The sequence below is a fragment of the Mustela nigripes genome, chromosome 3, assembly GCF_022355385.1.
Source record: "Mustela nigripes isolate SB6536 chromosome 3, MUSNIG.SB6536, whole genome shotgun sequence".
Lineage (NCBI taxonomy): Eukaryota > Metazoa > Chordata > Mammalia > Carnivora > Mustelidae > Mustela > Mustela nigripes.
Window position 1 is genome coordinate 92,513,559 of NC_081559.1, and position 24,675 is coordinate 92,538,233.

Below are 24,675 nucleotides of genomic sequence, written 5' to 3' on the forward strand. Positions count from 1 at the left end.
GCAGCTACTTACAACTCACATTTGGGGGGTCTTCCCAAAGTGACTGAATCAGAATTTCTAGCTATGGAGCTGAAAACCTGCATTTTAGTAATGCTTCTAGATAATTCGGAAACAATGAAGTCTGAGGACCACAGGTTTAGAGGTACCATTTCCTTCAGTATTCTCCTCCTCCTCATAGCCCCCTCTAATTAACCACAGTTATTTAATAATATACTGGCTCCAAGGTATAAACTAAACATGAGGGTAAATAGGATTGAAGTGGAAAGTTGGAATAAATCTGAAAATTGAATCTTTGCTCCTCCAGGTCCCCTGGCTGCCGGGCTGTGAAAAGAATTACCTAGGCTTGAAAAATTGGAGGCAAAAAAAAAAAAAAAAAAAAAAAGACCACAGAGGCTGAGAACCATTTTCATTACAATGCCAACTATTTAAATAACTAATTGAATCTCTGAAAATTGAAATAAAATTTAAAATTGCCGGAAGAGCAATTATTTCCCATGCTCTCTGATTCCTCCATCCTTAGCCAGTGCGGGAAGGCTCTCAGGCAACAGAGAATTTTCTTGAATGTAGAGTACATGCAAGAGCAGCAGCCGAAGTAATCTCTGGCCACTAGGGCGCACTGGCTCAACAAAACTAATGTGCCTCCCCAGCATCAGGGGACCCTGACAGCTCCAACACCAATATCTTGCTGCCAGGGGGATATTCTGTTAATTCAGTCTTTCTCATAATCACTTAACAGAGGAATTATGCTAATCTCTCATGGGGAGATCTCAATAAAACTCCTTCATCAAAGCTTATTGTATTTTCCTGCATTTTCCCAATATTTATCTTTACTTATCTTTGAATGTCTTTTAAATGTATTCCCATTAAAATTCCAAAAGTCAGCCTCCTAGATGCTGCCTTTCAAATGGTTCATAGCTTTTCTGTCCTGCTCTGTCTAGAAGCGGCATGACCTTGCTCATTCAGCTCACTTACTTTATATCCCCATTCAAGAAAGTAAGTTTGGAAAAGTGTCTGGAAGGGACTGTTATTTTAATTCCTCAAAAAATCAGAAAAATATTCTACTATATTTTTCAAGGCTATTTCATATCCTAATTATTCATTTAAATGCTATCCATAAGGAAGCTCACTGGATACAACCATATTAATTCTGTGACAAAAGAACAGTACGAAGATGAAATGGCACAGGTTATGAAAACCTTAAACAGGTTCCCCAATATCACAATATAAGACACCGATGGGAACAATGTTCTGTAGCTGCCACTATCCCTTTACTGATCACTGCGAGGGTGTTTGATGTGTCAGGGGCAGAACTATATCAATGTTGGTCCTCTTTTCACATCACACCCATGATAGCGTGTAACACAAAAAATGTGGGGCATCCTGGATGCTCAGGGATGGAATTTCCCAAGGAATGGTGTGAATGCTCTCAGTCTCTGGGGAAGGTTCTCTGCCCCCAGAACTGCATGCAGTGCTTCCTTGCCCCTTCCTCCAGGAGGCTACTACAGCCTTGTCCTGCCTGAGAGGACATGACTACCCAGAGGAGGCTATGATGTGTGAGGGGGTACAATAAACATTTCTAAGAAACTCCTGAGTGTTTTTAGGATGTAGTTATTAAGTATCCCAGATCACTGCCCCCAAACACACCCAGTTGTATAAATTATCACCATTTATATTAAAGAAACACAAATCTTATATTGTCAATTCCTACACATATTCAACACTTTTTACATATCTGCCCTGTTTTTCATAGGCTTATATTTATCAGTGATGGAAGCACAATGCTTAAGGCCCTATAGGCAAATAAAGATGCCTCCAGTCAGACTCCCAGCACACAAGAGCCACAAAGAAACGGTGTCGGTGATGAGGCTTTATAAGGAACCACATGTGTATGGCTGTACAAAACACCGCAACAGGGTTCCCAGAGGAGGAGCATTGCTGCAAGGCTCTCCGGGGATGTTATGGCATCTACTAACTGAATATGTTTTCCCTGCCAAGTCGTGATGGATCTGGAAATCCAAGACTTCATTTACAAGTTTTACCATGTTTGCTGTGTGTGCCAGGGGGACATGCAAATGGAAAAGAAGGATGCTCACATTCTATAGCCTCTCATTTATTTAGCAGTAGGGGAATACAATTCAGGCGGTAGGAAGAAAAGCACTAAAACCAGAATGCACCAACCTGGTTGGCAGGACCTCGGGCAGGGCGTCCACTCACTGAAAGCTGTCACAATACAGTCTTTTTTGCACGGGAGAAGGCAAGGACGCACTGTTTCGGGCCGAGTTGAATCTGGACATCTGTCAATGTGAAGACACAATATCAATGCCTCTTGGAAGAAGTAAGTGATTTAGCGGAGAACTGTAGGATTTCATAACAGAAAACATGGAGGCCCTGATGTTCCTTCAATAGACAAGGAAGAGAGAGCCAGGAGGCTGCTTGCCCAAGGGCTCCCAGCCAGAAGCGAGTCGAAGGCAATGTCAGCTCTCTTGACCTAAAGACCAAAATACTTCCCACTCATCCAGGAAAAAAGCAATCCCTGAAACTAATGAAAGGAAATGCCTTCACAAGAAACTGTCGTCATCAGCATCAATTCAAAATGGCTTTTTTTTCTTTTTTCAGAATGAACATATCTGATATATTTTTTGAAAAGCATTTTATTCAGGGTAATATATCAAATCAGTGATATTCTACAAAAGGGATCAGAAAATACAAGCCAATATATGAATATATGACCATACTGGGAAACAAAAATCATTGAAAACCACTTAAATGTACTCTACCTCTTTGATAATGGAACAGAATTTTAAAATATTTAAGCGATTGGCAGGTATCTCTTCAGAACATGTAGAGTGATGAGCAAAATATGACAGATGGCAAATGTCAAATATACTAACAAGCATTAACAAGAGAAACACTGCAGTTCCATTATTTTGCTAATAATAAATGCTCTCACTTGGGAGGAAAATCTACAGTCAATTGATTCATAATCACTTGGAAGAACTAAAGTCTCAGAAAATGGCAATCAAGACTTTGTTTGTTTTCTTGCCTGCTTACTTGTTTTATGAACACAGAGGACTAAAAACTACATTATCTTCTAAGACTGTGATATGCCAAAAAGTAAAATAGGAAAGCACTCAGCAATGTATATTTGCATTTTAAATTCTGTTCCCCAGAAGTTCCTCATAAAGCACATAAATGCCATGTGGGTAAGACTTAACAGCATGAGCTCTGGTATTAAGTAGGCAGTGCTGAGTTAAGGGCTTTGGCTAGCTTCTTTCATTTATTCCTAATGACAACAGTGAGAGGTAGTATAACCTTCATTTTTACATGATAAACTGAGGCACTGGAATAATCATCAATGGACCCAAAGCCACATGGGGAGAGACCATTTGAGAAAACTTACAATAGGGAAAACAAAAACAAAACACCAGGGCAGCAAGTTCAATCAACAGACCTTCTTGAAGGACAGAAGAGAAAATGGAGGAGATAAAGTTAGTGAGGCAATAATGAATTAAAAAAAAAAAAATACCACAGAGAGCTGATGAAAAAATGACAGTTCAGGTGAAAAGTCCACCAACGGGATACAAAATGACAAACATGTCAATGCAAAGGCTGTCCAGTTTTTAAACATCAAGAAAAAGTAAGAGAATAGACGATAATGGATGTGGCAGAAGAGGAAGAAAGATTTGTCATCCAAGAATCTGGCTGACGTCAGACTTCATCAATTTAGAGAATGATCAAGATGAAAACATTTTCTTGGTTTTAAAACTTGAAAAACAATATATAAGCCAAATGTGGAAGACTGAACTTGACCGTGGAACAGAACGTACATGCTATCATTCGGGCCACCATCAGGTAAAGACACCATGGACAAAGCAGGGGGCATGGAAGGGGAGGGAGACAAGGAGCAGAGGCTTGGATGTGCTTATGTGACAAAGCCGGCGGGCCGAGTGACGATCTAAATATAAATGAAAACAGAAATAAAGTTCTAAAAAGATCAATTGAAAATACTATTGCAACCTACTCACAGAACACCAACAATCTGGGATTTGAGACAGGACTTGGTGTAAATGGACTAAAGTTCATTGCTTTCATGAGAGGGAATCAAAGAACGGGCATTTTAAATCGATAAGTGAGGAGATGTATGAATGACGTGTGGGAAATGTATCATCTAGAGTTAAGAGGTAAACATGAGAAAGGGAAGAGAACGAAAAATAAACACTTGTGTTTGCTTGTACTGACCTAAAGATACAATGGATGGAGGTAAGACACTATGAGTGGCTGCCAGTGGCCGGACAGGGAGCAGGGAGAGAGGGGTGGGAGCAGGGCTGTAAGCATCAGATCAGGCTTCTGTTATATATTATATTTCTCCTTGCATGTCATTATGACTTGTGAACCATGTGAAGGCTTACCAAGTCAAAACAGAGAGAGAGACAGAGACAGAGACAGAGGAGACAGACAGAAAACATAGAACAACTGTTAAAATGTAGTTGTGATTGTGTTTGAGATGTGGGACACTGAACGGAGCAGGAGATGGGTGGGACCTGCTGCTGGTCGTCGTTAGTCTCTCTGATTTTACTTCTTCTAAGGACTATGTAACACTTGGATAAAAACGGAAAATGGAGACCCTCACAGAAACAGAATTGGTCAATAAATTATTATTCCCATTATTATTAATCATCCTTAGCATATGCAGAAATGCCGTCTATCAAAGAGATCAACTCAATAAACAAAACAAGAGGAAGAAGAGTGTCTTTGTCAGAATATAGTGTTACTTATACAAGCTACTCAGGTAAGGAAAATTTATGTCATACTTTACTAGAGATAGCAAAAGCCGCTAAAACCATTCCCAAGTCCTTTATTCACGCTCTGAGGTCTAGTAAAATTAAACTGAGCTGTTGTTTATTCTAACTCCTCTCCAACAGCGCCTGGTGTATGGCTAGAAATGAAAGTGTGACTTGAGCAACACCAGCTTCCCTCATGCTCAGTGGGGCAGCAGGGGCCCCAAGCCCAACCAACTACTTCGAATTCACTCATCCGTGGGCAACATAGCCTGGAAATAACTGTGGCGCTGGCTTCGGGCTTTCTGGAGAGGAAGGCTGATCCTGCAGGGATTTTGCTCACTTCAGTTAGGAGTAGGTGTTCATTTCTTTTAGGGAACTGACACTGCCTACGTGATTTACCCCTGATTAGTAACACTCACAATAAACACTCGCTGTGCATAGTACCCACTCTTCCTAATACAGCCCCTTTCTCTCTGCATGTTCTACCATTCAGTCCATAAGAGAGAAACAGTATCACCTCCTCAGTGGCAAAGATCAAGTTGAGGTTATTTTGCTTTTATAGAGGCCATGAACTGGAACGTGATTTCTGGTCAGACAGGAGCCAAATATTCTCTTGTCAGTGAAAACGGTTTTTTAGTTCACTTCTTTTGCCAGTAAGGTTGACCTTTTCTGCAGGGGTTCAACTTCCTCTTGCTTTCCATTCACATGATGTCTACCCCTTCAAGAATCATCATATTTCTCATATTCATAAGTTTCTTCATAGTCTTCAAAAATACTCTCTTTGACCATTAGCAACATGTGTGCCCTCCACTTCCATACAGGAAAAACTGTAAGGTTCATTTTCTGTGGTGTTGTACGGACGTTGACCAAAAAAAGGCTTTTGACCACTTTCATGCTGTTTGTGTGTGTGCGTATATGTGTGTGTGTGTGTGTGTGTCTGTCTATGTGTGTCTGTGTGCCCTGTGTATGCATGCATGATACATAAACTAATTTTTAATTTGATGGTGGAACTCCATCTTATATCATATCTTCAAAGTGCCATATTTTAGCTCAGTGTAAATATTTAATAATAGCAGGTGAATGATTGAATAGTATTCAATGTTATTGGAGCTTGAAGATAAATAAATCCTTGGAGATATTAGGCTAATTCATCTGGCCATTTCCAAAACAAAATTAAAGCCTTAAAACCTAGGGAAACATATGGATTCACTTTTTAGTTAGTAAACAAAGCATGGCACCTTAGCTTTTGTCCTAATTTATACTTCCTAATTTCACGTAATGCTCAGACTCCAGATTGGCAGTGCTCTCAATAAAAGGATCAGTGTGTTTCATTTCAGCACATATATTTCCTCGGACCAGCACTGGAATGCTCTATAACTCTTATCTCGTTGTCACCCCATAGCCTTCGGCTCCTTATAAGCACTGTGCTAAAATGCATCAAACTGAGGTATTTTTTAGTTACGCCTCCATAATCAAGATGCAGAGACAATGCTCCATTTCTTCAATCAGTCCTCCTACCCAGGAACCAGTGCACGTCTCAGTCAGCTATTGGGGCAAACCTGCCAACTCTGTCAACATTAAATGTTTAAATGGAACTCTGTATTATTCTATCTTACACAATGCCAGGTGTTTTCACATTAAAGGCAGAAAGTGCCTTATCAGGACTTTCGGAAGGCTCCAAATTGTGTGCTTTTAATCTTTTTTAATATTATTTTTTGTACAATGCAACTGAAAAAAAAACAATGAATAGTGAAACAAAACCAAACAAAACCCCAGAACTATCCCAATGAGCTCTCACTTCTGTTCCACTTCTGCCCTGGCTAGTTTTCATTTTCTGATATGATCAGTTCTATTACTCATACAATGGTAACAGTCTCACCTATACAACTGAATAGAAACCAAACGCCAAACCAGGGAAGCGAGAACTTGCTAGGAACTCTGCCTCCCAATACAGTGGGCTTGGAGATAAAACACATTATATGAGCCCATCCGTTCCGTGGAGAGTTGCTTCCTTCTCCCCTGAAGGCCCCTCCTTCTTTACGATGTTTCCTTCTCCTTTGCTACTCCTATTCCCATACCCCCACGCCAAGGATTTCACAAATGGCAGGGTATCTCTTTCCACTGCAACAGCTTTCACATAAAAAAGAACAAAAATAGGTATTTTTCCAAAGGACAGAGTAAAATATATTTTCTACTGATGATAGTTTCACTATCTCACTATGTGCTTCACTGGACACTAGTTATTAATTTCTTAGCTCAATTAATGTTCTTAACCTAAAAATTTCCCATAAATTTTACTCAAGTCAATTCAGGTTCCTCATATTTAGCAGGGTTGTTTGGAGACATACAATAAGAATTCAACCTAAGTTGTTAAGTCTCCAGCTTCATTAACAGTGTAAAAAGTAATCAGCAATGCCTGTGTGTGTGTGTGTGTGTGTGTGTGTGTGTGTGTGTGTTAGGGAAAATATCTGTACAGTTCATTTTTTTGTGATGGTAAGCTGAGCAGAACTAGGGGTTATTCACAATAATGACATGTATGTGCTCAGACTTTTACAAAAAAACAAAAACAACTGTCATTTGAAGTAATTATAAAAATAGAAAAGGGGCTCCCAGATCATATAATCCAAATTTTATGTCCAAACAGTCCTTTAAATGTGACAATTTATTTGGTGTTGCTCTTAATTCTAATGTCCCTTTGCTAAGGAATAAGCAAACCGTATTCCTATCAAGTGGATTTTTCCTGTTCTGGTTTAGAGCTATAAAGTTTGTGTCAGGGAGAAGATAAGACATCAGGCATGCCAAATTTTCTCATCACGATAAGGAATAATAGTTTGCTGCATTTTATATGTAGAGTTTACTACCATACCTAAGCCATATTTAATTTTATTTGTATATTCAAGCTGATATTTCATGCATCCTTTTTAAGCAGCTGAAAATTTACATCATAAAAATGAACATTATCAAGGCTGCAACCCAGACCAAGATAAAAGAAATTCTCATGTCTGCATAATATCTTTAGAAGCCTTTTAGGATTTTACCATAACCCCATGATTTAGATTTTCACCTGAGCCACATGATATGTAAAATATTTTTGTCCATGTTTGGCTATAACTCTCACTGATTTGATCAGTCCATGCATACCAGGAAAGTTGCAAAACACAACTGACATAATTTGATATTCCAAAGAACAGAACAAGCAATGTAGAGTCAGATCTAAAGCAGAAACAATATTTATGAATTAAATAGAGTAGAAGGTCATACATTTGATCTAGTCATTACTCTCTACGGCAGTCCCCTTTGCCAAAATGTAGGATGGTAGATCACGTAATTTTTCTTGAACAAAGGATAGACTTCAGCTTTTCTCAATCTTCTGCAATTCATACCCAATCCTTGTTAAACTCCGTAACTTTCCTACATATCAATCTTGTTCAGTCCTGGATTCCAGCCATTTATACAGTAACTATATGTCAGACATTGTGTTAGCGTGTGGGGCTGCAGCAATTAAGAATATCCAGCTCCAGCCCTCTAGAAGCCACCCTTGGAGAGAGAGAGAGAGAAAGAGAGAGAGGGGAGGTCTTCTGGACTACGTTTCACTGCAAGTCATATCATCTCCACTTGCATCTGCACAGCCATCAGCTCAGAGGTTGCTCCAACCCCAGCAGGACCTGGCCAGTCAGCACTAATTCTGCCATCAGTGGTTCACTTCCCTCCACCGAGCTCCTACGACTTTCCTCACACAACTATTGTGGTTTCCATGCCAGTTGGGATAAGCCCCACAGGCTAGTATCAAGGTGCCCCAAGGTGAAATTAATCAGGTGTTTTGAGTTGCCTAGGACAGCAATGCAAACTGGATAGAATTAGAGGAAGAGCCAATGTGTCTGCCCACATTGCCAGGAAGGGTAGGGTTATCTTCAAAAGGATGGGTCAGGGCTTGATGCTGCCAGAAAATGTTCTCCTTCAGTTTCTGCTTCTTTCTGAGCATCATTTCCACTCCCCTTGCCTGCTTTTTCTTCCAGGACCATGCCTATGGCAACTGTCAATTCATATACTTAGAGCCTCATGACCAGAATGAAAAGAAGGTTTCATTTTCCCAATTCAGAAATTCCCAGAGAAAAGCTCTAAGTGGCCTTGTTTGTGACCCTAGACAAAAGATGGAGCATGCCCATCCTGGGGATATATCACTTCTGTGATGGGGGTGGGGTCTTCCCCCACAAGGAAGAGCCTAGTTGAAACAAGCCATTAGGAAATCTCCATGGACAGAATGGTTACCCAGTCACTGTACACTTCATAGGTCCTTTACAGTTTCTTTTCCACAAGGCTTCCCACATGGACTGAGGAAAAGTCACACCTCCTCATTTGGTCTAGAAATAAAACTCCCACAGCTGAGTTCTCTGCCTAATTACTCTTTTCCTCTATCACTTGAAATTGTCCCTGACCCTTTTTGATATCTATATCCTACTTCCCACATCCAAATTATTCTACTACTTTTGTTTTGTTTTGTTCTTTAAATATCTGTCTTCAGGTGCAGAGTCTAACATGTATGGGATCACAACCTACTTACAGGCATGAATTAGTCTATTCAAATGGCTATATGGATTTATTGCCCACTGTGTAAGAGATCAACGGAACCCATCAGAGAGTGTTAACACAACCCTATCCTTTCAAAGTGGAGAACTTAGCCTCACATTGACCTAGTCTTTACATGATTGAAAAAAACACCAAAAGTACTGAGATGGGATCAAGAAAATGTTGGATTACTCAGACAGATTGATTATTTGTGGACCACACTTACTTTCCACTGGCTAATGCATGTATTATAACCTTACTAATGATCCATATTATAACTCTACCTTTGTTTTTGAGAGATATATTCTAGTCTTTAAGAGTCAAACGAAACAAAATTCTTTTCCTCCAGCACAGACTGAAGCATATTTGTTGCTTGATAAATGTTTTTGACTAAAAATACTCATCTATGCAATGCTTATATGCACTTTCAATAAATTATTGGTGATACCTTTTGGCCATCACTTGTCCCACGTGATTCTTGACACAAAAGACCCTCCGTGTCTGAATGCCCACACCACATGTAGCTTCTCCAGTCCAGCCAATGGTTGCATTAAGAGCAGTTACCAATGTGTCTTCAGAACAGGGGCCCCAAGGTAATGTTTCCCAGTAGAGCTGCATACAGGAATGGTCATTGCATGAACGATATTCTTGGAGGGCCTGATTAGGGGGACATGGTTTTCCACCTGTGAAAATCAAAATCCAAAAGAATACATAGTTGTTGCTGTTGTTATTACCAGGTTGCTATTGTTATGTTGTTCTTATTTTTGTTGTTTTTGCTGTTTTAATGGTCCATAAAGATGGTATTTTTGACACAGATTCCAAAGGCTTGGTCTCTGTACCCTTCTGCCCACTCTAGAGCCATGGCCCTTTTGTCCTGAGTACAACCAGAGGGCAATATTTTTCACTTCTCCCTCCTAATAGGTAGCCGGATACATGGATTAGACCAAAAACAACAATAAGAACAACAACAAAAAAAGACAGATTCTATTTCCCACCTTTGCATTATGTATCTCTGAGATAAACTCCAAAGAAATCTGCTTTTATTTTAGTAACATGATGACTACATAAATTAGTCAGTTAGATACAGTAGCCATGACCTTGAAGTGATATCAGGTCAAATACACACACTTACACACACATTATCTGTACTTGGCCTCTTTTTCCTAAAAGAGCATTATTTTTCTCAGAGAATCATTTCAAAACACCCACTTTCCATCAAGCAATGCGTTTTACTGCAATTTGAGAAATCCAGAAATGTCTCTTAAAGTTTGGCAGAAGAGAGCCCATCCTTACACTCTGAAATAATACCTGACAATGTGTTATCCACTGGCAGGGAGACCAGACAGATGTGCACCCTTACACTCCTGGGTGAGTCAGAAAATCAAAATTCATTACTGTCTTTTCTTTCACATTTTTATATCCATGTAAAAACTGGCATTTATCTAAACTATTGATTTTTTTCCTACTCTTCCACCCTATGATGTTTTATTCAGTGGGCCAAATGCTCAAAAAGATTTGTGACCTTGGTTTTGTTATTCTTGTTATTTTTTTCCCATTAAATACTACTGACTTTTTTCTCCTCCCAGAAATATAAAAGACAAGAGCGGGAAGCAACTGCACTTTAAGAATATGAAAATCCTCATTCATCTTGACCCTGGCTCCATTTTTCAGGATCACAGAACAGAATCTTGTTTCAAAAGGAGCTCCTCACAGCTAGTGGCCACACTATCCTGCTGTTCTAACTGAGCCATAGGCAGACAAAACCAAGGGAGAGCCTGAAAGAAAGGACACATGCGTCAGGGGACAGGGACCATTGCTATACATGATAGAAACAGCTGCTCCTCCAATTTGTTCTGATGTCACCCGTTTACATTTCCATAGCACATTTTAGCTTCTTCAAAGCCATTTTCAGAGCCTTCATTTTCTTCCCTCTCACAACACACCAGCATGACAGAACAGGAAATCAGGCCGACGTTAGTAGCAGTTCCTGGTCAAGAAGCCATATCTCTTGATTCCTCATTTGCAGCCCTTTTTACCAGGCATATTCCAATTATATTCCCAAATGTATGAGCCATCTGAAGCTGGATGTGTGTCAGTCACACCTTGTTTTTTTATCCCCAAGAAGGTGTAATGAAAAATAACATCCATCTGACTGCCATGGCCAATACATAAGTTTGGGCTAAGATAGTTCATGTAAATACAGTACTCAGTCTAGAGTAACTAGAGGATTAAAGAGAAAAGGCATGCATGGAAATGAGACTACATTTTGATTAAGGCAATAGAGCTATCACCTGTATGTGGCTACCTCCACAATACGACTTTCTCAGTTGCCTACTAGAAAAAGAATAAGAACTGGGCAATTGACTCCACTGTCGAACCCTTTACTATTACTCACCTTCTCCCGCCAATGCCAGGATGGTCCTTGACCTGGTCTGTTTCCCATCTGAGTTTTTATTTGAACAAGACTGGGAACAAGATGACCACTCTGTCCACTCACTCAGCACACAATCCATCCGGCAGGGGATTTCACAAGCCATCCTTTCAGGAGGCGGAGATGCTGGGCAGAGACTCCCTGATACATCTTCTCCTGTAATCAACCAGGTTGAGACAGATGCTGATTAATGCACAGGTAAGGACAGTTAAGGAACATTTAGGTATGTTGCTTCCTCTGTTACTTCATTGTAGCCCAGAGGACTTCACCTGGGTCTAAACCAATAAAGTGTGAAAAACGATGGATTCTTCAGCAATTCATAATATTTACGTTGAGGAAAACTGCCAGGAGATCATTTGGCATTTAGAAAGGTAGATGCCACAGCAAAACTCTCATTTGTCATCCTTCACAAGGACAAAATGGGCTTCTTCCAGGAACAATTTAGCCATGGATGACTACGGGTGGACATGATTGACCTTCTATTGACAACCGTGTGTAATAAGTATATGTGTTTTTGCAAAACAGGCGCCAGAGTAGTCTGTTGGTATGCAAACGTCAATTTATGTTGAACATTCTATCCTATGCATAAAGAATTACATCATTCTAATTTTCCATAGTATGTTTTTTATCTCCAAAACTGTAACTTTAGGCAAAGTTATCATATGATAGTTCTTTTGTTCTGTTTGGACCTCATGGTAAATAATACCAAACCAAAGTGGAAAGGGACATGTGGTTAAAATTATATAATGTTGACACAAAGGTTGAAAGCTCAACTGAAATTCTCCATAATATATTTACTATTCCTCCTCTGAATGATCTGATGAATTACTCAAATAAAAACACACATAAAAATATATGTTTATAAAAAAAAACACACACACATATATATATTAAATAATGGGGGGTAGTTTTGTTTGTTTGTTCACAATGAACAGATGTTAAAACTAAAGGAATCATATCTAAGTTACTTTTCTATATCTCAAAAAACTATAATAATTTCAAAAATTCTCTTTTAGGTTATTTACTCCCTATTCTTATAATACTAGTGTTACTCTTCATAAATAATAGTTCAACTCTTAGTATTTGCCCTGTTCACTCTCATCTCATAAAAACAGAAGACACGAAGAATAATGATGTCATTTATAGTTTGAAGTAACAACACAGAGGATGGAATGGCATCTACAGGAAAGAGGCAATTTTATCTCTGTGACTTTACACCCATGGAATTCTCCTGTCATAATCTGCTTGATGCAAAATAATAACTAATGTTTATGGGGCATCTACTTTATTCCAGGCACTATCCTTGTAAGAAGCTCTTGGAGGCAGGTATAACCCATTTTGTTTTATAGATGAGGAATCAGTGGTTCTGGAAGGAAAACTTGCTCAGGGTCACACAGGCCTGAGTTGGGAATCAAATTAAAATTTTCTGAATCCAAAACTTCTGCTTTTCCCATTAACCACATTGTGTCTAATTTCAAGGAGACGGATATTCCTTTGCTGAGGAAGTAAATAAAACCAGCCGACAGTGAGCAAGAATGCCTGGAGGAGAAGACAGTACACTGTTAATATCTGCATTCATATTTGTAAATGAGGCCAGGCTCATTGCCCCTGAGGTACAAATAAAACTTTTCAAGCATATTATGAGAAGTAATAGAGATTCTAGCAGATAATCGAGCTGAAAGACCAGTCCCAACCATTCTCTTTTCAGTCTTAATCCATTTTCAGGTTGAGAATGTATTTTATACATATATACACATGCACACAGATAGTCTTCCTCTGCCACACACACACACACACACACCCTAACACGGCTGAGGAATGGTGCTTTCCCAAGTACAGAAGCAAGGAGACCAAACAAATGCCCAACCTGCATCTAATCAAAAGTCAATTTTCACACTTGTGAATATTATTAATATAATTTTTATACCAAGCGTTTGTTTTTTTTTTTTTTAAGATTTTGCTTATTTGAAAGAGAGAGAGAGAGAGAGAGATCACAAGTAGGCAGAGAGTCAGGCAGAGAGAGGGGGGAAGCAGGCTCCCTGCTGAGCAGACAGCCAGATGCGGGGCTCAATCCCAGGACCCTGAGATCATGACCTGAGCCGAAGGCAGAGGCTCAACCCACTGAGCCACCAGGTACCCCTACAAAGTGCTTTAAAGCAGTGTCTGGCAAAGCATTTTTTTTGATGAATAATAGGCATTAGTAGGGCTCTTACAAAAAACTGAGAGAAAAATGTGAATACTGAGTTAAAACAGTAAACTTGGTCTCACTACTGAAGAACTACTCAGAGTGTTGAAAATGCCAACATACAGTGTAAATTTCCTAGGGTGGTAAAGGTGGGTAGTGTTTTTGGCCTTATTGGACCGGTGACCATCCTTTTTTGAGAATAATATCTCCTCGAAGTGGTATTTTTATGAATATGTTTTCAGAAAACCCAGCCTTCAAGAGTTACACAAATATCAAATACTATTTGATGAATGTGTACTATGTTCAAGGCATATGATGAGGTAAAAATTGACAAAGATGCTATTATTTACCCCCCGTGAGTTCACTATTCATAACAGAGATGAGCTATAAACATATACAGAGAAAACTTAGTCCAAAGTAAATGCCAAATTCCAAAGATGTGTTTCCAACAGAAAATACTATAGTAGCTCAGGGAAGAGAAGGTCCTCTGGGGTCTAACATGATAGCAGAAGGCTTTCAACAAGGAAAAACAGAATGGTAGAGACTTGGTGGAAATGAAAGAGGCTACTTCAGGCCACGAACGTACCAATGAAAGTAGGGTGGTAGGAAAATACAATGTATTCAGAAGACACTTCTGTCATATTTCTGCCTTCTTTAAATTCCCAGTTGCTCAGGTTTGCCATGACCTAAATTTAACACCCGCCGCAATCATCATTCAGCACCCTCAGTATTCATGTCAGGGGCTCAAATGCTTTTTAAAACCTAAGCTTTCATATCAACTGATATACCTATTTCCTCAGTGCAGTTAAATGTCAATAATCCCACCAACATTTTGATAGCTTGTCTATACAGGCTAATTCATACATGGGAGCAAACAGATGAGATTTTCTTTAGGAAAACCAAACCACTAGTCATAAGAAGGTCTTTAATTTGTGAGTGAGCTGCACAACGGGATCCTAGTTACAAAGTGTCCTAGCAGTATACAGTTAAGTGTTTACAGGCGAATCCTAAAAACAAAATAAAAATAAAAATAAAAATAAATGAAGGGGAATCCTAGCACCACTTATCCTCTTGAGTATGTCACCTTACTTTCTGGAACCTCAGTTATTTCATCTGTAATAAAGAAATAAAAACACTTTTCAGAGATATTCTAAGGATTATAAATCATTTGTGCAACATACATAACAAGGCTTCTAGCATATGGGACAGCTCTCAATATACACAAAGCTTTAAAAAAAAAAAACTGTTGTTTGCAAAGATGTAAGCCACAAAAACCTAATGGTCTTCTTTATCTGAAAAATCTAGAGATTTATGTCACTGCCATGGGAAGCACTTGCTTTGCCACTCATATATGTGTACAAATAACCACCAACAGCTTCACAGGCTGGTTCAAATAAACTATAAAAACTATTTATAATTATCCAGATCATTTTATTTATATGGCTGGTGAATCTAAACCATTTAAGAGCCAAAAATAAAGCACTTGAGCCTGAATAACCTCATCTGCCCATCCACATCAGTATAATTACCTTCCCATTGTATAGAGAGAATCCATCTCAAAAGAAGAGCGTTTATACTTTCCTGTTTTCATTTTCTCAGATGGATCAATGAGACCAACTGAAATCTCAGGCAAGCATGGAAAATAAAGTGGCACATAGGACAGAAACTTAGCCATTAATAGTGATTTCCACAAGCTCTGATAATCTAATGTCATAATAAAATAGAATATATTTAAGAGGGAAATTGAATTCATCTTTCAAGAAGACTGTGAAATTGCTTCCAACCCTCATCAGCCTCCCTAGGATCAATAATGACAAACTCTGCAATCTTTCCTCATGGAGTAGATGTATTTAAACCGACTGTGACTCTGAGAATATGGGATGTGATGCTGCTTCAACGTGGTCACTCTATTTTTTTCTTTAATAATTTAACATGGTGAAATTCACATTATGTACAATTAACCACTTTAGAGTAAACACTTCAGTAACATTTAGTAAAGCACAATATTGTGCTACCACTACCTCTATCTGGTTTCAAAACATTTTCATCACTCCAAAATAAAACCGTTTACCCATTAAGCATTTTCTCTCCATTACCCCCTCTTCTCATACTCTGCAAGGCACCAAGTTATGTTCTGTCTCTACAGATTTATTTCTTTTGAGCACTCCATATTAATGGAATTATACAATTACTGACCTTTTGTGTCTGGCTTTATTCACTTACCCTAGTATTTGCAGGCCCATCCATGTTGTACCATATACACTATTTTATCCCATTTTATGATGGAATAATATTCTATCGTATGTATATGCCACAATTCCCTTATCCATTAATCTGTTGATGGACATCTTTTGGCTATTGTGAATAGTGCTATTATGAACATGCTTATATATGTACTTGTTTGCTATTTTCAATTATTTTCAGTATATGCCCAGGAGTAAAATTTCACAGTCATATTGATCACTCAGTTTTGTTTGTGTTTCTGAGGACTGTGGCATAGATGGCCAGATGACTAGGTCTTGGCCATAGTTCACACTATTGTCCTCTGTTTTCCCATTTCTAGCTAAAAGCAAAAGTACTTAGATGAAGGAAAGATTCCTGAGCGTATGAATATGCTCACAATTCCCTAAAAATGTTCTTTTTTCCAGTTCAAATACTACTTACAATATAAAGAGCTCATGCAAACTCAACGGCTACTGGTCAAGCAACCATCTAAATTTAATGCTAATAAGGTATCAGAATTTGGGTTTTTCACAGCAAACTAGTATTCAAACTATACCTATGCTATATACTACATCCTATAACATTCTTTGTTTTGTGATCAGTAAGGAATTAGAATTTAATATTGTGAAGTACCATCTATCTTTTATATTTTTTAAGATCTATTTATTTCTTTTAGAGAGAAAGGAGGGGAAGAGAGAGAGAGAGAGCGAGAGCATGAGTGGGGGGTGGGGCAGAATGAGAGGGAGTGAGAGAATCTCAAGCAGACTCCCTGCTAAATGCAGAGCCCAACAAGAGGCCTGACCTCATGACTCTGAGATCCTGACCTGAGCTGAAATCAAGCTGGACACTCAACTGACTGAGTCGCCCAGGCGCTCCTATCTTTTATAATAACAGAACAAACAACTAAATTCTTAGTTTTCTCACCTATATTATGTGTACAAGAAGAAGAAAGGATTTTAAACAAAATGGAGGAAGGAAAGAGAAACTCAGCTATTCACAAATCTACAGTACAATGTGCAAAGTGGACCAACATTTGTCATTATACAAACTTCAAACTACCTTGCTCTCCCCCAGATAATGTACTCTGGGTACTTTATTGATATTTTCTCTTGATATTATTATACTACCTATGGAAAATAATGAAATAGTTATTAAAAATACTCTACATGTCATAAAATTTTATGCCCTATTTAAATCTCAGAAAAGAATGCCAATAAATGTTGATTAAATGCTTGCCGACAGCTGAATAAGATATCAACAGATAATACATGGCAAATTTACTGGAATTGATATGCACTTAATTTCATTTTTAAATTTAAACATTACTTTCTTAAAGGTAAGCAGCCCCTGGCCACTTCTGGAACGAGACCTTAATCAGCTAAGGAAATGTTCCTATTTCAAAACAATAAAAGATAAAATAAAAGCTAAGGGCTAAGCAAAATCTATGGGCACCAATGCAATCCCCACAATACAATGACTGTTTCTGCTTCCTCCTTTCACAATTTGAAACGTATTTTGTCTACCTAGTTGACACATAAAGGAAGATGAAGAATCCCACTGTTAGGTATTGTTAGGGTCCTAATAATAAAAACAACAGCAACTGCCATAAAATAACATCAGCATCTGGTATTTGAGAAGGCACAGAGCATATTATACTCTGTGCCAACCACATTAATGTAGGGGTCTACTGAATATTCAGAGTAACATCATTAGTTAGGTACCACCATTATACCTGAGACACAGGAAGGTTTTAAAAAAACAAAACAAAACAAAACAAAACCCTGTCCAAAGTCATATAGCTAGTAAGCATCTGAACTGGAACTAGACATTACAAAGTGTATTCTTATCTACGATGCTGACTACATCCTGGTGCCAATCTCACATGTGCACTCCTCATCACATTCCCTCTGGCTGATGCCAAAACATAAAGAAGGGATAGTACACAATCCAGTGTCCATCAACCCATAAATTTAGTATTAGAAAGAATAATCCCAAAGGGGTGGGCACCTTGATCATCTGGGAATTGCATCATAGGTGGGGCAGAATACAGCAGTTCTTTGCAAAAATGGAAGCCATAAGCAGATTAAAACAAAACAAAACAAAACAAACAAACAAAAAAGCTCAGAATGGAAGAATGGTAGAATAAGAATGCAAGACCAGATAGGAAGAGGAAAATAGGGACACACAGCAAAAACAGTATAATATATGTTAGATAAATAAATAAATAACATAGACACAAGCTAAAACAAGATATATAATAATGATGTAAGGATACTCACAAAGTTAAAAAGAAAAATAAAACTCTAATAGCTGATAAAAGATGAAAAAAGAGAACATAAGAGCAAAGGCTAAGATGAATGGGTGCACTCAAAAGAACTGGTAAGAAATAGTACAGCTAAAAATAAGAAGACAATACTTCTGAGGTAAATATGTTTAAGGAAGCCAGAAGTTAACTACATGGCAGGTGAGCTGTTTGTCCAGGAGCCTAACAGAGAAGCCATATGAGGTTCCCCAGCATATAATAACATCATCAGAGCAGCTAACACTTTGATTGCTTCAAATGTGCCCAGCACAATCTCATAATTTGCAGGTAATTATTAACTCATGTAATCCTCAAAGCATTAATAACAGTAAACTCATGCACTGGATGTAATTTATGTCAGTTATTACTCTATGTGATTTTAACATATCAGCTCATTTAAATGTCACAATACTATGAGGTAAGAACTATCATTATGCTAATCATACACAAAACAATGTTGACCTGATCAAGGACAAAAACACAAGTAAAACAGTAGAGCTTGAATTTGGACCAGGACAACCTAGTTCCAAAGCCTATTTCTTAAACATGATGCTTTGTTGACACTCATTATCTTCTACCCACTGTCTGGACAAATTATGTATGTTGCTACACAGGGCCTGATCCAGTGGAGTCAGTCAAGTGTAGAGGATTACAGTAACTTAGGTCATAAGTACTGTGCTAAGTGTTACTCAGGGTGAGAGAAAATGCAATGACAGAAACACTAGAAGCAAACTAAAATTGCTCAAATAAAAGACAAACAAACTAAAATCTAACAACATATCTTAGCACTGAAATGTCATATTTCCTTGGGCTTACTCACATGTTCCAGGAGAAAGTAACCACTATTTCATGTGTGTCTCTGAAAGGTTTGGAAATTACTCATTACATCTTAGGTAAGGGGAAAAATTACTATCTAGCACTGTTTTTGACATCTACCAAAATTGGACCCTGGAAAATAACTTTCTTTTTTTCTAAAAATGACATCAATTTGTTCACAAGCCCCAATTCCTGGTTGGAAGTCGAAGCTCAGACAGGAGCTGCGAAGCGATGGGGAAACATAAATATATCTATTTAAAATTCCTACTAAAATATCCCCATTGACCTTGTCTTTGTCTGTCAGTACATAGCTTCTGATTTTCTAGCCCACATACTTCATACTCACCTAGAACTGACTCTAACCTGTTTCCAGCTTTCTGGGGCAGTCAACACTTCCACATCCCACACTGGGGCATACAGGGATTTTGGGATGCCCCCATGTCCTATATAAGCCCACAGAGACCAAACAGGAAGGGTGGTAAGTGGCTAGCTCTGGTGTCCATTCTGTCCCTAAACATGGTACACCACCGTGTCACAGCCGCAGCCCCAGTCCTATATGTGGGATGCAGGGAATGCTGTGTGTGTGCACAGTTACTTCCCAAAGTGTCAAACAAAGGAACAGTCCCTCTGCTTTTGCTTTTCCTTTAACCTATCTGAGACATCCATAGTTTTTATTTTCACAGCCCAATAATTCATGTGAGCAGGGCCAGAGAAACTTTCTTCTGTGAACCTTCTCTTGTGTTCTTCCCTAGGCTTCTCCTTTCTGGCCCAGGAGACTGGCCAGTTTAGAAGTCTGGCTGATGCGAAAGCTGGATGAAGTTCTTTGACCTCCCATCTTCATATCTACAGGAAGCTATTCAGAATTCACAAAATATTTTTCTCCCATATGCCTGGCTCTTGCATATGAATCCTGGTTTTCAGAAGTATTGTCTCATGTAAAAAGCCTCAAATGCCATTTTGGGGTACTGACTTATACTTCTGTTTTACGTTCAAGGGTTAAAAATTTTGATCTTTTGGACACAGTGGATAGCTCAGAAATTAGGGTGTGTGTGGGGGGGGGGCGGGTATGGGTCTTGTCCACAGTGAGAAAAAATAAAAGCACACTGTTACATCTCAAAACACAATCTGATGACATCCATTTAGTATGGAAACTCTGTCATGAGAATTTTATAGAGATCCCCTATATTTTTAAAAAGATGAATCCAGAATAATAATAATGGAATATGAATGTAGGACATGCTTCTTTAAAGGTAAAAACTTGAAGTAAATAAACATCAGTTTATAAAGAACAGACTATTTGATGAGGAGTTGTGACATCTGGATTTGAGTTCTGACTTAAACACCTAACCAAAATGTGGCCCTAGGAAACTGTTCGGGTTTTTTTAGGCTTCAGATGCCTTGTATAAGTGGTAGGAGGGGCATTGCTATCATCCCAGATTATATTATTCGGTCTGGTGATAGATCAAAGGGGCTAATGTAAAATGATACTTTGGAAATTGCAAAGCATCATTTATATATAATGTGGCTTTTAACTATTGGTGAAAATGGGGATAAAGGATATCCCAAATAGAAAAATGATTTGGATCAAAGATACCATCTCTATTCTCCATCCTAATTTTGTTTCAGCTAGAAAAATAAAAGAGGAACTAAAATGAGTATAAAGGCAGAAACAATATTATTCATTTTGTCTCTCTATTTACCTATTTATATATCTAGCTATTCAGAAAAGAATATGGACCAGCATGAATATGTGGTATACCTTTAGAAAGTACTTCAGGTTGTCTAGAAGTTTGCAAGTATTTGAAAATCAGTATTTTTAAGTTAAACTGGGTAAGTTAATAAACTGATAATATAAGAAAATATATAAAAGAATGATCATTTCTTTTATATAATTAACCTTCTAAAACACAATTTGATTGCCTATAAACAAGAAATGAAATTTATTTAGCTACCTCATTATTATTGCACAATTAAGAGGTTTTCTATTTCTCTGTGACAAATAACACTGCAAAGAATATTCTTGACCAAACGTTGATTTCCTAGGAATAAATGTTGAGAAATGGAAAAACAAAGTCAAGGGACATGAACTTCTTTAAGGTACTCACAGGAGAAAAGTTGCCTGTGTGTGTGTGTGTGTGTTTTGTTTGTTTTTCATTATTATCCACAAACTTTTTAATTTATACACAATAAAATTCCCTCTGTATTGCAGAGTTCAGTGGGTTTTTGCAAATGCATAGATCCTTGTGTCTACCACCATTATCATGACACAGAACAGTTCTACCAACACAATCATAACCTTGTGCTGTCCCTTTGAGCTCAATTGCTCCCCGGCAGTCCTAAAACCTGGAAACCACTGGTCTGTTCTTTGACGCTATAGTTTTGCTTCTCCCCACCCCCAGAATGGCATAAAAAATGGAATTATATAGCATACAGTCTTTGTAACAAAGTGCATTTGAGAGGCACCATGTTGCTATTTGTAACAATTAGTTAATTAGCTAATTAATAATCTGAGAAGCATTCCATTGTATGGATGTAGCACATTTTGTTTATCCATTCCCCTTCTGATAACTAGAAATAGATTTTGGTGACTAGAAATAGATTCACATAGGTTTTTGTATGAATGTAAGTTTTCATTTGGGGGACATAATAATTAGGCATTCACTGTAACACTGGGTGATATGAAGTAGGTAGGGGTGCAGAGCAATTAGAATCTCCATACATTGTTGATGGGAAGGCAAAATGGTATGGCCATTTTGGAAAATAGCTTGGCGGTTTCTTATAAAATCTGCACTTCATATCACCCAGTGTTACAGTGAATGCCTAATTATTTATGTCCCCCAAATGAAAACTACATTCATACAAAAACCTATGTGAATCTATTTCTAATCACAAAAATGTGGAAACCACCCAAACATCCGTATTTTTGGTGTTCTTTGTTTAATTTTCATCATTCTTATAGGGGTACAGTGAGATTACACTGAAATATTGATTTACATTTTCTTAATGACTAATGATGTTGAACATGTTTTCATGGGTTCATTTGTCATCTCTATATCTTCATTGGTAAAATGTGTATTCAAATCTTTGACTCATTTTATAATTGGGTTTTGCTGTAAACTGACTGTGTCCCTTCAAAATTCATATCCTGAACCCACAATGTGATGGTATTGGAAGTGGGACCTTTAGGAGAGAATTAAGCTTAGATTTTCATAACATTGTGACCCTATGAAAAGATTAGTGTCCTTATAAGAAGAAAAAGAAAGAACACATGGTAAGAAGATGTCTGTCTATAAGCCAAGAACAGGTGCTCACCAGATATGCAAGCATCTTCATCTTGGACTTCCAGAACTGTGAGAAACAAATGTCCATTGTATATAAGCCACCTAATCTGGTTTGCTATAGCAACCAAAGCTGACTAAAACAGGTTGTTTGTTTTCATATTGTTAGGTTTTAAGAGTTCTTTATGCAGTCTTGTATTGAGAAGATGTGACCACTGGTTGACCAGTGAGCTACACCCATGTAATCAGAGGCTCCCCACTCCCTCCCTTATCCTAGGAATATGTAACCCACTTGCTTCCCCTCTCCCAGAGGCTGCCCAAAAACATAGCCTTGAGATACTGATGAGGTGTTGAGACCATCTGGACTGAATACATGACTGAACCCACTTAAGGCCTCTGTATAAAGCTACAGCTACCCAAGACAAGCCTTGTATGTAAGTTCCCTCACTCATTACACGTGCCACCTATCAATCTGGAGTGGCCTGTCTCCTTCTTCAGCCTCTCTCTGCTTTCTGCAAAAGGGGACTAGTTTCAGATCGCATACAGGAAGTTCCCAAGGGGAATGTGAATGGGCCATAGGAAGTGGAAGTCATAGGGACAATCCCTATTTGCCCACGAACCTCTAGGTAGGGAGGAAGGGCCCATATATTAGATGCTTGTGGACTATTATGAGACAACAGGAGATGCTTTAATGTGCCTGTGTGAGGATGCACACCACAGTGCACTGCAGCACAGAAGGGAAACACAGGCTGGCCCCTAATGTGCACTGTTCGGCTGGCACTGATGTCCTACTAGAGGCTGTGGCTCGGGTTACAGAGTTGGAGGAAGAGCTGAGGATACAGAAGGACGTATGGTGGCCCATCCACTGCTCTGCCAGCTTCGGGGCTGGCCAAGAAGCTGGAGGAGCAGGATCATCAGCTAGAGAACTTCGCATGCCCTCCTGCAAAGCTAGGAAGGCAAAAGCCGCTGCAGTTCAAGTCCAAGCACCTCCAACAAAGCCTGATGGGGATGCTAAGCAGTGGAGTCCCCGGGAAAAGAGGAGAATGAAGAGGGGGATACTGTGATTGACAGTGAACATGGGAATGTCCCATGTCCACTGACCCCTGATACAAAGGAAAGCAAAAGTAGAGCAACCACCACCCCAGTCAGTGGGGCAGCCCCGATTCAGGAAATATTCCTGGTGAGAGAATATATGCCTACTAACCTTGCTGACACATCTGACAAGTTCCCATGAAAAGCTAGGGGAAGTGTCCAGACATGGTTAGTGCAATTATGGGATACAGGGGGCCATGGCATTACTCAGAAAAGGTAGAAAACAGAGTAGGAGAATGTAACCATCCCCACACATCCTGTCCTCTGGCAGCACCTCCAAGGTACTAGTAGGATTCAAGATACTCACTCCCTTATACATTGGATTATTCTACCCTGCCAGAAAGCTTGGCCCAGTGAGAGAAATCTATAAGGGAGCTACAACAAGTTCTTGGGGAGTTAGGAATGGGACACCCTGTCCTGATCAGGCCATATTCACTACAGGAATGAAAGCTAAGATCCTCCAGTCTGCTCCCCAGTACCTGGTATGAGACCCTGACATACATGCTGAGCCCAGTTGTAAGACATTTATGATACTGAGCAATCCACTGCTGATCTGGGGGAAAGGGACAAATTCCAGGAATGCACAGGAGCTGTGGAGAAAACCCAAGACAGAGGGAGTTCAGAATGCCAACAGGCTATCCCACTTGGCTGCAAAAGTTCAGGTAAAAATAACCCTAAAGCAGATATGGTTTGACTCCATTACTGCAGGGCCCTCATGTAAACAGAGAGACTGACAACCTCACGTTGCATTGGCTGGCCTGTGGAAAGCCTTAAAATCTGCACCAGAGTTTACAACTGCCCCATCTACCCCTACCACCCATGATGTCTGGCTTGCTCCAGCAGAGGTCTCAGAGGCATAGTCCTATTTGGGTTGAGTGCTTCCTATGACCTCAGATAGGAGGCAGACCAAACTCCCTCCAGGTGAGAGCCACTGGAGGAGACTGGAGACCTCATGTGAATTTTAGTATTTATTAGTCCTCCAGAATATACAAAAGGTGACA

General features: G+C 39.0%; 1 protein-coding gene across 1 annotated transcript in view; it reads right to left on the minus strand.

Moving 5' to 3' along the window:
• THSD7B (thrombospondin type 1 domain containing 7B) overlaps window positions 1–24,675 on the minus strand; it is a 717,646-nt gene that overhangs the window by 353,172 nt on the left and 339,799 nt on the right. Inside the window, exons 7-9 of the mRNA XM_059395498.1 lie at window positions 11,743–11,934; window positions 9,796–10,030; window positions 2,179–2,294 (exon numbers count right to left, since the gene is read on the minus strand). Of these exons, the coding sequence (XP_059251481.1) occupies window positions 2,179–2,294; window positions 9,796–10,030; window positions 11,743–11,934 (543 nt within the window). The remainder of the gene's footprint in view (window positions 1–2,178; window positions 2,295–9,795; window positions 10,031–11,742; window positions 11,935–24,675) is intronic.